Here is a 12,915-nt window from a genome sequence, read left to right as displayed (position 1 = left end):
GTGATCCAACCCATGAGGGTGCAGGGCAGCTAGCTAATCATGAAGGTGGTGCAGAAATTCAGCAGGAGATTGACCCAGAAGTTGAGCCCTCCACAGGTCAGACATATACCTAGATGGTATTTGAGGACATTACAGGACAGCCATCTAGATGCTCCTCTTGCTGGCCGTACTCGTAGGGAGACACGGACCAATGAGCATGCACACATCATGGATTTAAATATGGTGCAGCCAGTTTACAGGATGATGATGATGAGCCTGATTCATTTGTGGATGCACGAGACAAAGTGCATTGGAACAAAGCCATGCAGGATGAACTTGATTCTATTAAAAAGAATCAAACATGGGATTTGGTTGATCTGCCCAAAGGCAAGAAAGCCATTGGTACTAAGTGAGTCTATAAGTTGAAAAGACATGCAGATGGGCCGAAAAGTTTGCCAAGGCACCCACTTCCATAGTAGCAACCCTAGTATCCACATCCACACCATAGTAACATAAAAACGCGTTTCGCCCTGTCGAAATGCGGCAAAACGTTTCTGTCATGAAACGATTTGAAACAGGACGAAATGTAGGCATCGAAACGATGTTTTGCCCAATTGAAAATTCAGGTCAAAAAAATGGGCGGTTCCCCCCCCCCCCCCAATTCGCTTCGCTTCTTCTTCGCACATCCCAGCAGCCCACCTGTTTCATTGTTGATGTTCGCTGCCCATCGATTTCTCCTTCGCCCGCCGTTCGCTGCAGCCTGCTTCGCGTCTTCTCCTCCACGCCTCCACTTCCTTCGCTCCTCCTCCTCCACGCCTTCTCTTCCCTCCTCTTCCTTCGCTTCTTCTCCTCCACGCCTCCTCTTCCTTTCCCCTTCTCCTCTCTCTTTTCTTCTCTTTCCTCCTCTTCTTTCTCTCCTTTTCTTACCCTCTCACCTCCTTCCCTTTTCTCCTCTTCCCTTCCAACTTGTTTCTTTCCTCCTCTATCTCTCTCCTATTCGTATCCAAAATTTTGAAAACACCAAAAAATCTACTCCCAAAATCGTGAATTTCATACTTAATCTCCCAAAATCATGAATTTCACATTATCTCCCCCAATCTCTCATTAATTTGGGCATTTTCATGCTCAATTTCTGGAATTTCTAGAAATTTCAGATTTCCTCTCAAATTTTCAACCTTCCACTTCAAGTCCCAACCCTTCCCCATCATGGCTCCTCGCAAATCCCCTAATACGCGTGACATTTGGGGGGATTCGGTGCTCATTCACGAGTATGGGACATCCGTCACAAAATGTGTGGTTTGCAAATTTTGTGGAGAAGTTCAACGAGGAGCCGCAATCCGTGTGAAGGCACACTACACATGGGAAAAGTCACAAGGATGAGTGCAGCAGATGACACTTCCTCTACTCCACGCACATATGAAGAGGTGGCCGTGACCAAGCTATGGAGACTCTTGCCACCAGTGGTCATACTAGTGTTTCTTCTGCATGGTGGCAAGGGTAGGGGAGATAGAGGACTCCTCCCATGATAGTGATTTAGATGCAAATAGTGATGACAGGAGCTCATAGTAGCGACTGGCGAGTGGGAAGTCGAGGGCATGGAAGTGGACTTGCAAGTATTGTGGCAAGGCCTGCACTAGTAGTGCCACTAGGCTTCTTGCACATCTCTCCAAGATGGGGGGGCAAATTGCACCTTGCAAGATGATCCCTCAAGACATTTCTGATGGCATTGTGAAGAAGTACTCCTTGCTTGGCAAAGCAAGTGATAGTGGAAGATGTCAGAATATGCAACGGAGATGATGACAAAATCTGAGAACACAAGAGCAAGTGCAGAAAAATACAGCAATGGAGAGAGAGAGAGAGAGAGAGGCGTGTAACTCTGCTCTATATACACAAGGAAAATCCTGGAAAAATGATACTACAAGACACTATGACAAGGGGGCAATGGGGCCATTTTATATGCCCCCCATGCTACAGTCGGCCTGCATTAGAGGCAGCCGACAGGCCCTGAACCTCCACGACCAGCCACAAATACCAGTCGGCCAGCTGTCATGAGTCGGCCTGAACAGATATGAAGTTGGGGTCATGAAGGTATAATCGGCCAGCTCATTGACTAGTCGGCCAACACCTGAGAACTCCAGCCACCATAGGGCAGCCACCCAAGCCACAGAAAAATGGGAAAAGATGGGGGGAAAATATGAGGAGTGAGGAAAAATGAGAAAACACCTACAAGGGCGGGCACACCCACAACAGAGGCCTTGGTGTATCAGTAAAGACAGGAGATGACTTCTAACACCCCCTCTCAGCTCCTGGCTGTGAAACCAACCACAGGGAGTTGGAGTGCCGCTTGAGCAAAGCCAGAGATAGCGACTTCGTGAACAGGTCCACGATATGTCCTCCGTCGAACAGAACTCTAGCAAGATGTCATCAGCAACGATCTGTACACGAACAAAGTGCCTCTGGATGACCAAGGACAGTGGAAACCCAATCCTGCCAAGTAACCTCTGCAACCTCACCACCTCACAAGCAGCACCACAAGCAGCCCGGTACTTTTGCCTCTGTCGACGACAAGGCAAAAGATGACTGCCTCTTACTGCTCCATAAAATTGCTCCTGGGCCTGAAGTAGATCTCCTCGTGTCTGGATCCGATTGTTCCCACTCCCAGAGATAGGATAACAGAGTATATGCTAAAAGGTAAATAAGATTCAAGAATAAGTAATAAACTAAAATAGAATGTTGAATCTAAATACTTGTTCTTTCGTTTTTCTCATATAAGATATTCTCCCCTTTACTTTAAAACTCACAGTGATCCCCTTGAGGCTACTCCTCGACGCGATGCTATCTTGGCACTCGTGGAGAAGAGATGGAAGTGGGTAAGAGGCCTATCCATGGCCTTGTTGCTGTGTTGCATCCTGCCTACAAAGCACTCCCACTTTTCACTGATTAAGAGTTGCTTTCAGCTAGGAATGCTTTCTTACCGAAAGCATTACCTGATGATGAGAATGGGCAGTTCTAGTTCTTACAGGAGCTCATCAACTATAATGATCAGAGGGGCCTCGCATTCGCCAATGCGGTATGTTGGAGGAGGGATTCTATGGTGAAGCCTCTCTTTTGGTGGGAGTCATTTGCTTACCAACAACCTCACCTACAAAGAGTGGCTTTGAGGATTCTAGCGCAAGTAACCACTAACCACTTGGCACCAAGTTACTAAATTATGTGTAGATACTAGAATCCTAAACATTGTTTATTTTTATTGTGGATTAGGATTGCTCTTTGGGTGCATGTGAGAGGAACTGGAGTTTCTACTCACTTGTACACACGAAATTACGCAATTGATTGAGCAATGCAAAACCCCATCTCCTGGTCCCCTTTCCCATGCGGATGGTCTATCCCCAAAAATGTCCTGTGAAGGGCTCACAACCAGGCGATGACCATGGGTAAAAATTGCATCTTAGAGGGACATTTTTTTTTTCACTTTCCACTTTTGTTTTCTAGAAATTCAAAGTTTTTTCAGCTTTGGCATTTTCAGGGCAGCCTTTGTATTGATCATCAAAGGGATCTTGTGCCTGTTATAGTTATAGGATGTTTCGATAGCTAGTATTGAAGCAAAATATAGTTTCACTAATTCACATATCTGTCATATCCAGCTGATTTTAATGGACATTCATTACCTCTGATTGTTTTTCTTACAGTTTGGCTCCTTTGGTGAAAAAGGTCAACGAAAGCAGGGTTGTAGAAATAGTAGATACACTCTGCACAAGGCTGTTGACAGGGAAGGAACAACAACGTGACATTGCAAGCATTGCTTTAAAGACGGTTGTTGCAGAAATCAATAGTGGCTCTGTTGCACAGGGTGTCGTAGTTTTGCTTTCTCCGAAGCTGGTGAAAGGCATCTCTGCATCAGTATGTATTGACAAGACAGTAAATTATTTTGTGTTATCGTGTTTGGCACCCCAAGTGTCCATTTTTTGCTGATCTTTTTGATGAAGTATGCTTCCTTTATTTGGTTCACTTCAACCATCACTTGAAAATTGTCTCATAGAGATCCTTACTACATAGAATTGTCTACATAGATTGGTCTTTATTTTTGTGGAATGATCTTGCAAGTTAAGAAATCTGTGATCGTTGCATTCATAGCCGTGGAAAGAATCTCGTGATATGGAAGTTACAGAAAGGAAGGAATGCTCTTTGGAGTTGAAATTATGAGTTTATTTTTGATATGGCAAAGTGTCATGATGATTTTCAGGATACCAACACTGAAGTTAAAGGCGAATGTCTTGATATTTTGTGTGATATACTTCACCGCTTTGGCAATTTGATTGTAGCGGAGCATGAGAAGTTGTTGAGCTCATTGCTTGTGCAACTCACTTCTAGTCAAGCAGGCGTTCGGAAACGTGCCATTCAATGCCTTGGTACAAACATGTTCTTTGTCCTAAAATATTGTTTATTATAGTACTAAGGGTGGTGTCTGATTTAACTGCCCTGTTTGCACTTCATCAAAAGTTGGTTGCCCAGGCCAGTGCGTTGTGTGTTGGTTGCTGCTTGCTGTTTGTGATGTGTGCGGACATTTTGAATGGCAGCTGTCCTCAGTTGCTAGCATTGCAGCAAAGGTTGAAAAACTTGTCGTGAAGTGGCTCTAATCAAGCCATATGGTCTGTACTCTGTTGCAGAAGGTATCTTTTGAGCTTAAGAAGGTATTAAGTTCCTTCTGTAGAGATTCAAGAATCACCTATTGTAAAATCAACACTTCATGATGACCTCCATCATCCATGGGATCATCCTTATCAACTCTAGTCCATGGTACATGGAACACCAGATGCATCTTCCAATGGCTGGGTAACTTTAGCTTGAGGACCACATCACTGAGATTTTGGACAATCTTGAGCCAACCTATCATCTTAGGAGCCAGCTTGGACCCAATCCTTTCTTTGAAGTGGGCATTCCTCCCGTACTTGTCTGCTTCATGAACTTGCTTGGTTTGAGCCTTCCAGATCTCTTCTCAAATCTGCTTCAACTGTTGATCCTGTACCATGTGGTCTGCTTTATAACGGCCATGGGAAGCCTGGTCATCCCATTCATAATGGGATGGCCGTAGCCTACCTCAAATGGAGTTGTGCATGTACTGTCCTTGCAAAGAGAGTGGTGCTCTTGACAATGACACATTAGCATGGTGATCAAGATTTTGTGCATACTTTCTTTCTGGCTGACTTTGTCCCTAGGCCACAGAACTAGGCTTTGGCTCTTGTCAATTTTGGATCCTTGTCTCACACTATCTGCTTTGGAAGCCTACGAAGCCTTTATATCTCATGCATGCCACCTCGTGAGCATTTGCATTTGATTTGCAAGGAATAAGGTGGGTTTGCTTATGCAACCGATCCTTCATTGTCAAAATACACTTCTTCTAAAACACAGTTTTCTTTAGACATCCAATCATGCAAACAACTTCCATGTCAACTTCAAAACCAGGAAAGGGTGAAGCTTTTTTGTTGATTTCTTGGTGTCCAGTTTTGAATGTATTGAGAATGTTTATTCACATATTCCTTCATGTGAGATCAAAAGAAGAGGTGAGTAAGCATTTCTAAGGTCGGTTCGTAACCATCCTGCAGGGAACGTCATGTGACTTGTGCAACCCTTCAGCTGTGCAAAGGTGGTCGTTATGACACAATGCCTAGCATGCACTTGCTTCACGGTAATGCATTATTTGGGTTAGAGACGTATTTGTTCTTCATGTGGGTAAAAAGTAATCACTCAAGCATGTCTCCATTTACCCATTGGCTTGGTACTCAGAGACTCCCCATTCACACACTTGCTGCCCTTGGGGGAAATTTATTGGTGATGTAATGGGTGTATTCTTGATGACAATAGTTTCAGAGTTAGTTATTAGTAGTAATGGGTAGCGATATTCACCAAGGTAAAGATGGATAGAAAGCAACTGCCAATGGAGATGCACAGTGTAGAGTACTCGTACGGGTTTCCAGAATAGAGAGGAGTGCAACGGAACTCAAAACACAAGCACACACAAGTAGCTATAAAACTACTGTCTGTATTTTGTACAGTGAAAAGGTTTACAACTGTATTTCAAGTACAAAACATGTTGATTCCTTATCGTCAACCTAACACTTGCTATAAATCACCCTCATGTCAAAGAAACACTCCACAGAAGGCTTGATTGCTTGTTAGAAATAAGATGGGAAGACTGATCCACACGTGTATATGTGTCCCCATTTCCGGTTGGCCTGTAGATTCCATGTCTGCTTGTAGAGGACATGCCCACTATTGTGTATCCTTGAGATTAGGGCCTAATTTGGTAAGGTTAGGGGACTGTGAGATTAGGGAAAGAAGGCAGATACGGGCAGCTAAGGTGCATAAATAATAAATCCATGAATTTTGGCTATTTATGATTGGATGGTTATTTATAGCAGCAATAGTCACTATATAAGTGAGGGGTGGGTTGTTATCATGGGGAATTGGTCAGTGCTTGGACCAAGAGTAGTCATACTCTTGTCGTGGACATGGCGGATCACAGATAGTCAAGCTCTGGTGGTATGGGATGCTAGGGCTGATTTGCATGGATATGTGGGAGTGAGCTTTAGCCCTTTGCTTGAGGGAGGTCTGTGGACACGGGGACACGGGGTATGGTTGGGTGGTGAGCTTGCTCGTTGGTTTGTACTAACCTTGTGTTTAGCTTGTGATTTCGGTGACTTCTTGGGAACACACTAGTGGGCTAGGGTGGTGTTAGGAGGAATAGCCTTCATACTTAAGGTGATCTGGGCTCACTGGCACCACGTGATGCAAAAGATCACAGTGGCTATACCTGACGTGATACAATAGATCATAGTCAAGCTTGCAAATGGAGCTTGACCACACATAAGATCCTTCAGCTTCCAGAACTACCCCCCCCCCCCCCCCCCCCCCCCCCCCCCCCCCCCCCTTGAGTCAAAACAGGGATAACATAGGAATGGAGCCTTTTATAAAATAAGGCGTTACGAACATATAAGGGAGAAAACACACAAAAGGATTATTTAATTCGGATTTTGGGGGACATCCCGGGCAGAGAACCCTTGACTCAAACATAAAGATTCTTCAAAAATCCCATTTGTCATCCACTTGAGAGATATATATCTAAGAATGTGGCAGTGAGTTTTTTCAGGTATTGAAGTAGAGGTTTCCGGCTTCTTTGGAGCATCTCGGAACTCATCTTCCTCTTCTGCCACTAGGTTGGCATGATTCTGCTCTTGCTCTTTTGCCACCCGCTTGCAATAGCTCTCTTCGGTGTGTCCCGGCTTGTTGCAGAATGTGCACTTGACTACTTTTCCCTTGGGTTTACTCTTCATTTTGGACATGTAGTCCCTCTCTATGTTATTATTGACAGTAGCTTGCTCTCGAAGTCGATGAACCTCCTCAATTAGGATGTCTTCATATAGCATTTCTCTAGACACCCGAAGTGAAGATAACACCTCCATCTCTTCTAAGCTAGAGAAGAGCACTGCTTTCTTGCCATCTTCATCAATGTTGGCCTTTAGAGCAGCTAGTTTTTGGAGGGAACCTATGGTGCCAAGGTGCTCTTGCAATGTGTGATGTTCTTTCATTTTTAAACCATAATACTTTTGCTTGAGAAACACTTTTGAATTGTAAATCTTGTTCCCAAACAGATTTTCGAGATTGTCCCATATATGATTGGCGGTTTTGTCAAAATCGACGTGATGAATGAGATTGTCGGCAAGTCCTAGACTGATGAGAGCTAGTGCTCGATCATTCTTCGTTGCCCAGACTCTCACTGTAGTGCTGTAGGTGCACCTTCAGGCTTCTCTTTCGTTCCATTGACAACACTCTAGACTCCGTTTCACATGAGCAAGAGTCCGACTTTTGTCTACCATGCCAAGAAATTTGTGCCAGAGAGCCTTTCGAAAGAGATGCTACTTTTGTTGAGGTCCATGGTGGTTGGAAACCAATGACAGGTAGAAGATGGCTTTTAGTAAGCACAAAGTTGTATGCTATATGCAGAAAGACTATTGTACCATAGTGTATGTAAGGTATTGTATCATCTTCCAAGGGTGACAATCGATGGGCGACGGAGCGAGCGGAGAGGGGGGAGACGGCTTAGCCCAAATGCTTCCCCCCCCCCCCCCCCCCCAAACAAACACAACACAGGGGGACGGGCTGAGCGGTAGTGGGGGTGCCCAAATGGGTTGAGACTCCCCACTAGTGCCACCTGACTTGGCGGTGGAAAATGCAGAGCAAACGACAATGGTGTGGTGCAGAACCTGATCTCTCTAATTTAAGGATTAATTAAAATTTTATCTTTCTAAAAATATGTTTATCAAGAGAGATTGATCCAATCTAACCATATTTAATATGATTTGGTTTCTCTCTCTAGAATTCTATTTTCTCTCTCTAGAATTGTCCTCTCTCTAGATTTTTTTAGTTGTCCTTGCACCCAATCTTTAAAAAAGAAAATATGAATCCTAACAAACTCTTATTTTCTAAGATACTTTCCTCATGTTAATACTTTTTTCTCTCTCTACATCCCTTCAACTTAGGACGTCCTTAAAGCTCATGTACATTCAGTAGTATTGGCTACAAAACAATGGCCTCAATCTTATCCAAATCCATAACGTGTCCCAAAAATACGAGTTTGACCATGAAAAACTCCGTCTTCCAAGGGTGAAGCAGTAAATTGTTGGAATTGATTATATGTAAGGCCTCCTCCAAATGTTTCCCATGCTTATCTTTGGTCTTGATATAGGCCAAGCTATCATCCAAGAAGACAATGATAAATATCTTGAGAAAAGGCTGAAAAGCTTGGGATATCATCCACTATTGAAGGTAGCCAGGGCATTTGTCAACCCAAATGGCATCACAAGGAACTCAAATAATCCGAACGATTTGCATTGTCCCTGTCATGTAAGCTGCATGGAGGACTGAAGGGCCAGACTTGGAAGGTGGTTTGCATCAAAAGTATACTAGGAGTAAGTATGTGAGATTCTGCAAGAGTGCATCTGGTCCGAGCACAAAAGGTGGAGATGACTATGCTTTGTCATGGAGAAGGATGGTACATTATTGGATGAGGGAGATTACTCCGTCCAAGACACAAGATATTTTTGTTTCCTACATGACCAAGGGGGATGCTGCATACTCAGCCAAGATGATCTCATGTGGTACGGATGGCTTACTCTGGACCATGCGGGAAAGCATCACCATGTGCAGTCTTTGTTTCCCTCCAATCATCCTCGCCCCGATCTGGTAACGAGAAGGGGGCATCATACATCGTTGCAAGGTGCACCAAAGTGTCAAAAGAGTCAACACTTGGTGCAAGGCTCCTGGAAGTGAGTTTGGAATTACTCTCTCCAAACAGGCTAGAGCTGCATATCCTTTGGCAAGGTGGGCTTGGGTGGTTGGTCTCATGGAAAATATTGGGCCTGTGAAGGTTAACATAGGATGTGGCAATCTCCGCTTGGGCTCTCTATATAGAAATGACTGGCCAGCTCGCATCCAGCAGGAAGTCTTAAAGGTCATGATCTTGGTTTCGCCGAGATTAACCATGAGGTCTCTCTTGTCACAAAACCTCTGCGATGCATCAAGATGTCTTTGTAACCCCTCTGCAGAAGCAGAGATTAGGACTATGCAGCCCCGCCCCGCCCCGCCCCCCCCCCTCTCTCTCACACACACACACACACACACACAGAGAGAGAGAGAGAGAGAGAGAGAGAGAGAGAGAGAGAGAGAGAGAGAGAGAGTTATACTAATCGTCTTCAAAAGACCCATAGGGCCCATGAGACCAAAAGATTACATCATAGTCCATGTTATATCTTGCCATGGAACAAAAAGAGAAAATGAAACTGAAACTGAAAATATAACTGACTAATGAAAAACAAGAAACAGCTGCTGCCTAGAAACTGCCATGTAAATACATCATCATCAGAGCCAGTATGATCATCCCCCCCGGGGTGGGTAGAGGGTCGTCTAGGATATCTAGCATGGGTGTGTGTGTGTGTGTGTGTGTGTGAGAGAGAGAGAGAGAGAGAGAGAGAGTCTAACTTGAATGTAAATTTTTTTTGGTGCAAATAGCTATGCTGGCATCTAGTTTATCGGATGATTTACTAGGAAGAGCAATTCTTCACGTTGTTGAGCTCTTAAAACACAGGGATTTGAAACCAGAAAGGATACGAACCAACATTCAAATGATAGGAGCATTCAGGTTATTCAATAAACTATACATGTTAATGCTGGCGACATCTTTCAAATGCGATTATGTTTTTGTTCGGGATAGCGTCTTCTATTTTTTGGCTGCAGAGAGTTTTGAGTTAAACGACTGTTTAGAAAGAAGATCTAAGATAGGGAATATGAAGACACCCATGGTTTTGACGTATCACCCATGACCTTGAACATGTACCCACTTCTATTATGTACACCTTCATGACCTTAACATGTAGCCACTTCTACTAGTACACCTTCATGCCGCTACAAGTGTCTGTGTATTGCTTAAGGAGAAATGTGAGGGTTGTGTTGTCTCTCTCGATTATTGCATAAGGAGAAATATGCTTGAGAGAGAAGGAGCATTGCTGGGAACACATTCAAGAGAGAGAAAGAGCATTTGACAAATTCTTGCTTGGTGTGAGGATTATAGCCTTAGTAATGTGGTTTGCATAAACACCCAAATTTTGAAGTTCAGGATTAAAAAATTGTCTTGCACCTCTTGGTACATACGCTATTCAGTCAGCGGGGTGATGAAAGTATGGCACAAGTTTGATACTGGTGATGAAAGTATTGCACAAGTTTGATACTGGAGCCAAAGGTCAAACTGTCAGCGATGATACGGGAAACTTGGCGCATAAATCTTTTCCTTAGTCAAAAGTTTTTGATTCTGGACAGGCTCAGAGAAATTGGACTTTCAGATTCTTTGGGCTCTTGGCTTTGGAATGTTCAAAATTTTTGAAATCAATTTTTAGCTCATCTTTTTAACCATGCTTTAAACATGTGTGACATCTCCATATTTGCATATAAATGTCCTCTACTAATTTAGGGGTATGGATGGCAGTCGTGCTGTTGGTTACAGGTTTGGGCCACACCTGGCAGAGGCTGTACCACTTCTTATCGGCTATTGTGAAAATGCTTCTGAGAATGATGATGAGCTACGTGAAAATAGCCTTCAGGTAAATGCATGGACTTTTCCTTGTATCAAGCTGTACAGATGTGGTGTCAGAACTGTTGGTGATTTCTGTGCACGTGTGCATGTGGACATGCGGAGGGGTTATGTGTGCGCGTCATAGTAATAAGAATGGGCCGCTTCTTAGCCAAAATGCGGAAACACCGTTCCTTAAAGTTCACCGTTTCGCATTTCCTAATCTCCTCTCAAGATTCCCACCGGCGGCAAATTCTCCCTTTGTTTGATTTTTCTTAATCGTTGTTGAAAACTCCAAATTATGATCCACTCCATGTTTCTCCTCTATTTCTCTTAAATTATACTTCATTTCTATTTAATTTATAAAATTTACCTTTCATGTATATTAAATAATTTGAGACTGACCGTTTCCTAGCTAGTTTCAGGCTGTTTCCATTGGATAGACACGTGCTTCGTTTCCGTTTCCGTTTCCATTTCATGTAACCAGGGTGTATGGGTAGGTGTACACGTGTGTGTTTGGAGCATGCATTACTGCAGTTTCTCTACTCAAGTTTCTCTTCTCTTTTATTTTTGTGAAAGGACGTGCTTTTAAGACGTTTGATGCTGCAGGCACTTGAGAGTTTTGTTCTGCGATGTGCTCGAGAAGTTTCTCCATATTGCGAGATGATCTTAGATCTTGCTCTCAAGTACCTCAGTTACGATCCAAATTTTACGGATGATATGGATGAAGATCAGGATGAAGACATGAATGGTGATGAAGATGAAGATGAGTCAGTGAACGATCTTGCTTGCCTTCATTTTCTCGTAAATACATTACAAGTTGAGATAAAAGCTTAAGGTGTTCTGGTATAATGTTTTAACAGATATGTTTTGCAGGGATAGTGGGGATGAGTATAGTGATGATGAGGATGTCAGCTGGAAAGTTCGTAGGGCTGCAGTGAAATGCCTTTCGGCAGTGATTATGTCTCGCCCTGAAATGATTTCAATACTATTTTTAAAGGTAATTATGTATTTTCAAAGTTTAAAGGTCTTTACTTCCATTTTTTAGAGTGCCCTTTTTGTGGAGCTAGCTATGATTACATTGCGTTAATCTTTCTAATATAAATTCTTTTCCAAGGCATAGTTTATCCTTTTCATCCGCTCAGACTTCCATTAGGTGTCAATCTTTTATGGCTTAGTTTATGCTTCTCTCTGGCTGTTGTGATTTGCTGCAGGCTTGCCCTAAATTGATTGAGAGATTCAGAGAACGGGAAGAAAACGTGAAGGTGACTTCTCGGTGTGATTTTTGAAGACCTTGAGTCTAGAATAGTCCATGTAATGAATGAAATGCCATGCTCTTTTCTAGCACAGATCGATATTTTCAATGCCTTCAATGATCTGCTCTGTCAGACTGGAAATGTAACAAAGGGGTCTGGAAGTGTTGATTCATCGAGGTATTGTTTCTTTTGATTGCTGAAGTGTTAGTTGGCCATAACCCTCTGAAAAATCTGTTTGTCTTTGAGCTTAGTGGTTCTAAACCTGTGTATGACAGCCCTTTGCATATGTTGGAGCAAGAGGTTCCCAAGCTTGTAAAGTCTCTAAACAAACAGCTGCGAGAGAAAGCTATCAAAACTAAGGCAAGACACCTACTATGTGTCTCCAGTGTTTTATGGCTGATCAGTGGTTGAGGGTGATTTGTCTTTTCACATCTATTTTTGTTAAGAGAGTTGCAGGTTGGAGCTTTTTCTGTGTTGAAAGAGTTGGTGATAGTCCTGCCGAATTGCTTAGCTGATCACATGGCTTCCTTGGTTCCAGGCATAGAGAAGGCACTGAATGTA

At 43.3% G+C, this 12,915-nt stretch overlaps 1 protein-coding gene across 7 annotated transcripts in view; it reads left to right on the top strand.

Annotated features, from left to right (window-relative positions):
- LOC147630413 (cullin-associated NEDD8-dissociated protein 1-like) overlaps positions 1-12,915 on the top strand; it is a 57,497-nt gene that overhangs the window by 40,009 nt on the left and 4,573 nt on the right. For 2 of the 7 annotated variants that reach the window (XM_086810279.1, XM_086810280.1), the window contains exons 4-14: positions 3,669-3,879; positions 4,223-4,388; positions 10,045-10,174; positions 11,015-11,129; positions 11,514-11,594; positions 11,708-11,868; positions 11,975-12,098; positions 12,313-12,363; positions 12,449-12,531; positions 12,630-12,714; positions 12,811-12,912. In XM_086810279.1, the coding sequence (XP_086666405.1) occupies positions 3,669-3,879; positions 4,223-4,388; positions 10,045-10,174; positions 11,015-11,129; positions 11,514-11,594; positions 11,708-11,868; positions 11,975-12,098; positions 12,313-12,363; positions 12,449-12,531; positions 12,630-12,714; positions 12,811-12,912 (1,309 nt within the window). Of the gene's footprint in view, positions 1-3,668; positions 3,880-4,222; positions 4,389-5,587; positions 5,666-10,044; positions 10,175-11,014; positions 11,130-11,513; positions 11,595-11,707; positions 11,869-11,974; positions 12,099-12,312; positions 12,364-12,448; positions 12,532-12,629; positions 12,715-12,810; positions 12,913-12,915 lie in introns of those variants that run through there. The other 5 variants (XM_086810282.1, XM_086810281.1, XM_086810284.1 and 2 more) reach the window with 4 other exon arrangements.

The sequence above is a fragment of the Cibotium barometz genome, chromosome 16 (genome assembly GCF_041138505.1).
Source record: "Cibotium barometz isolate CiBa-2024 chromosome 16, ASM4113850v1, whole genome shotgun sequence".
Classification (NCBI taxonomy): Eukaryota; Viridiplantae; Streptophyta; class Polypodiopsida; order Cyatheales; family Cibotiaceae; genus Cibotium; species Cibotium barometz.
This window is presented reverse-complemented; position numbering and strand designations above follow the sequence as displayed.